Consider the following 1845-nt stretch of genomic DNA (forward strand, 5'->3'; position numbering starts at 1 on the left):
TGTCCCTCACATACCTGTTCTCCGTGGGGTCTTTTCTCAAGAATGTGACCTAAATTCCATTTCTGGAACGTTCTGGAAATGTGAGCTATCCTCCCAGAGCCGGGACTCATCCTCCTGTAGGTAATAGCGTTTGTGCCCGGCTCAGTGTCTGCTGTGCCTGACGCTGCCAGGGCCCACGGTGGGGAGGATTCAGAGGGGACCGGAGTTAGGGGTCTGGGGCAAGGATCCAATGTGGAGGCTGAGGCTGGGGCTGGCGCCCAGATGTGGGGGCCAGTTTTGGGGTGCTGGGGTCGCGGATGAAGGTCTGGGGTCATGCCAGGGTTGGGGTCTGGGCCTGGGGCTAGGGCCTAGGTTTGGGGTCACAGCCGGGTTGAGGTCTGGGGCTGGGGTCATGGCCTGAAGCTGGGGCTGGGACTGGGTTTGGGTCTGGGGCCAAGGCCTGGGTTTGGGATCCGGGGTCCCGAGTCCGGCCCAGGCAGCGACCGTCCCGCCTCCCTGCAGCCCGAGCGGGAAGAAGTTCCGCAGCAAGCCGCAGCTGGCCCGCTACCTGGGCGGCTCCATGGACCTGAGCACCTTCGACTTCCGCACGGGCAAGATGCTCATGAGCAAGATGAACAAGAGTCGCCAGCGCGTGCGCTACGACTCCTCCAACCAGGTCAAGGTGAGTGGTGGCGTCCCGCGGGTGACGTCGGCGCGGGGCGTTCTAGGCGGGGACGCGGCCATGACGTGACCTGCGGGCGACGCAGCCCGGCGTCCAGAGCGCAGGAGGTCACAGCGGGCGGAGGGCACAGAGCGGAAGGCGCAGGCCGCAGAGCGCAGAGCGCAGGGCTCATGGCGAGGACGCGGCCCGCGGCGGGGGCTCCAGAGCCGGCTGGGCCGACCCTGCGGGAGCGGCCTCCCCGGACCGTGGGGGTCCTGGAGGGCACGGGGGACGCGAGGGGCGCCGGCAGGGCGAGGGGTCGCTCGGGCCCCGCACCCCTTGAGGCTCCGCGCCGCCGGGGCGCCCCCAGGCCGGACTGCATCTCCTTCCTCCCGCAGGGCAAGCCCGACCTGAACACGGCGCTACCCGTGCGCCAGACGGCGTCCATCTTTAAGCAGCCAGTGACCAAGATTACCAACCACCCCAGCAACAAGGTCAAGAGCGACCCACAGAAGGCGGTGGACCAGCCGCGCCAGGTGAGCTCAACGCATAGCGACCCCAGCCTTCCCGGCCAACTTGTTCACTTCGGTGGGTGGACGTTTGGAATAAGATCATACGTGGAGCGGATGGAATCCAGCTCAGGAGTTGCAGGCTAGCCCGGGCTACATGACGAAGCAAAAAAAAGTGAAAAAATTAGCTGGACGTGGTGGCGCGCGCCTGTGGTCCCAGCTTCTTGGGAGGCTGAGGTGGGAGGATTGCTTGAGCCCAGGAGGCTGAGGCTGCGGTAGTTACGATCACACCACTGTGCTCCAGCCTGCGGGATAGAGCAAGACCCGGTCCTGCGGGCCCCTCTTGGAATGTGCAGGGTATTGGTTTCAGGACACACCCCACCCTCAACCCCCAGATACCAAAATCTGGGATGTTGAGGCCCGTCATAGAAAATGGTGCAGGATGGCCTCGCGCAGTGACTCAGGCCTGTAATCCCAGCACTTTGGGAGGCCGAGGCAGGTGGATCACCTGAGGTCAGGAGTTCGAGACCAGGCTGACCCAACATGGTGAAACCCCGTCTCTACTAAAAATACAAAAATTACCTGGGCGTGGTGGCGGGCGCCTATAATCCCAGCTACACGGGAGGCTGAGGCAGGAGAATCATTTGAACCCGGGAGGTGGAGGTTGCAGTGAGCCAAGATCGTGCCACTGCACTC

General features: G+C 64.0%; 1 protein-coding gene across 1 annotated transcript; it reads left to right on the plus strand.

Moving 5' to 3' along the window:
• Positions 1-419: 419 nt before the first annotated feature.
• Positions 420-1311, plus strand: LOC113220818 (methyl-CpG-binding domain protein 3-like; the record flags this gene model as incomplete). The annotated part of the gene is made up of 2 exons (XM_026450153.1): positions 420-661; positions 1039-1311. Coding segments are annotated over 2 exons (500 nt in total), but the record flags the coding sequence as incomplete, so codon positions are not given.
• Positions 1312-1845: the final 534 nt, after the last annotated feature.

The sequence above is a fragment of the Piliocolobus tephrosceles genome, unplaced genomic scaffold, assembly GCF_002776525.5.
Source record: "Piliocolobus tephrosceles isolate RC106 unplaced genomic scaffold, ASM277652v3 unscaffolded_14061, whole genome shotgun sequence".
In the NCBI taxonomy this organism is placed as follows: domain Eukaryota; kingdom Metazoa; phylum Chordata; class Mammalia; order Primates; family Cercopithecidae; genus Piliocolobus; species Piliocolobus tephrosceles.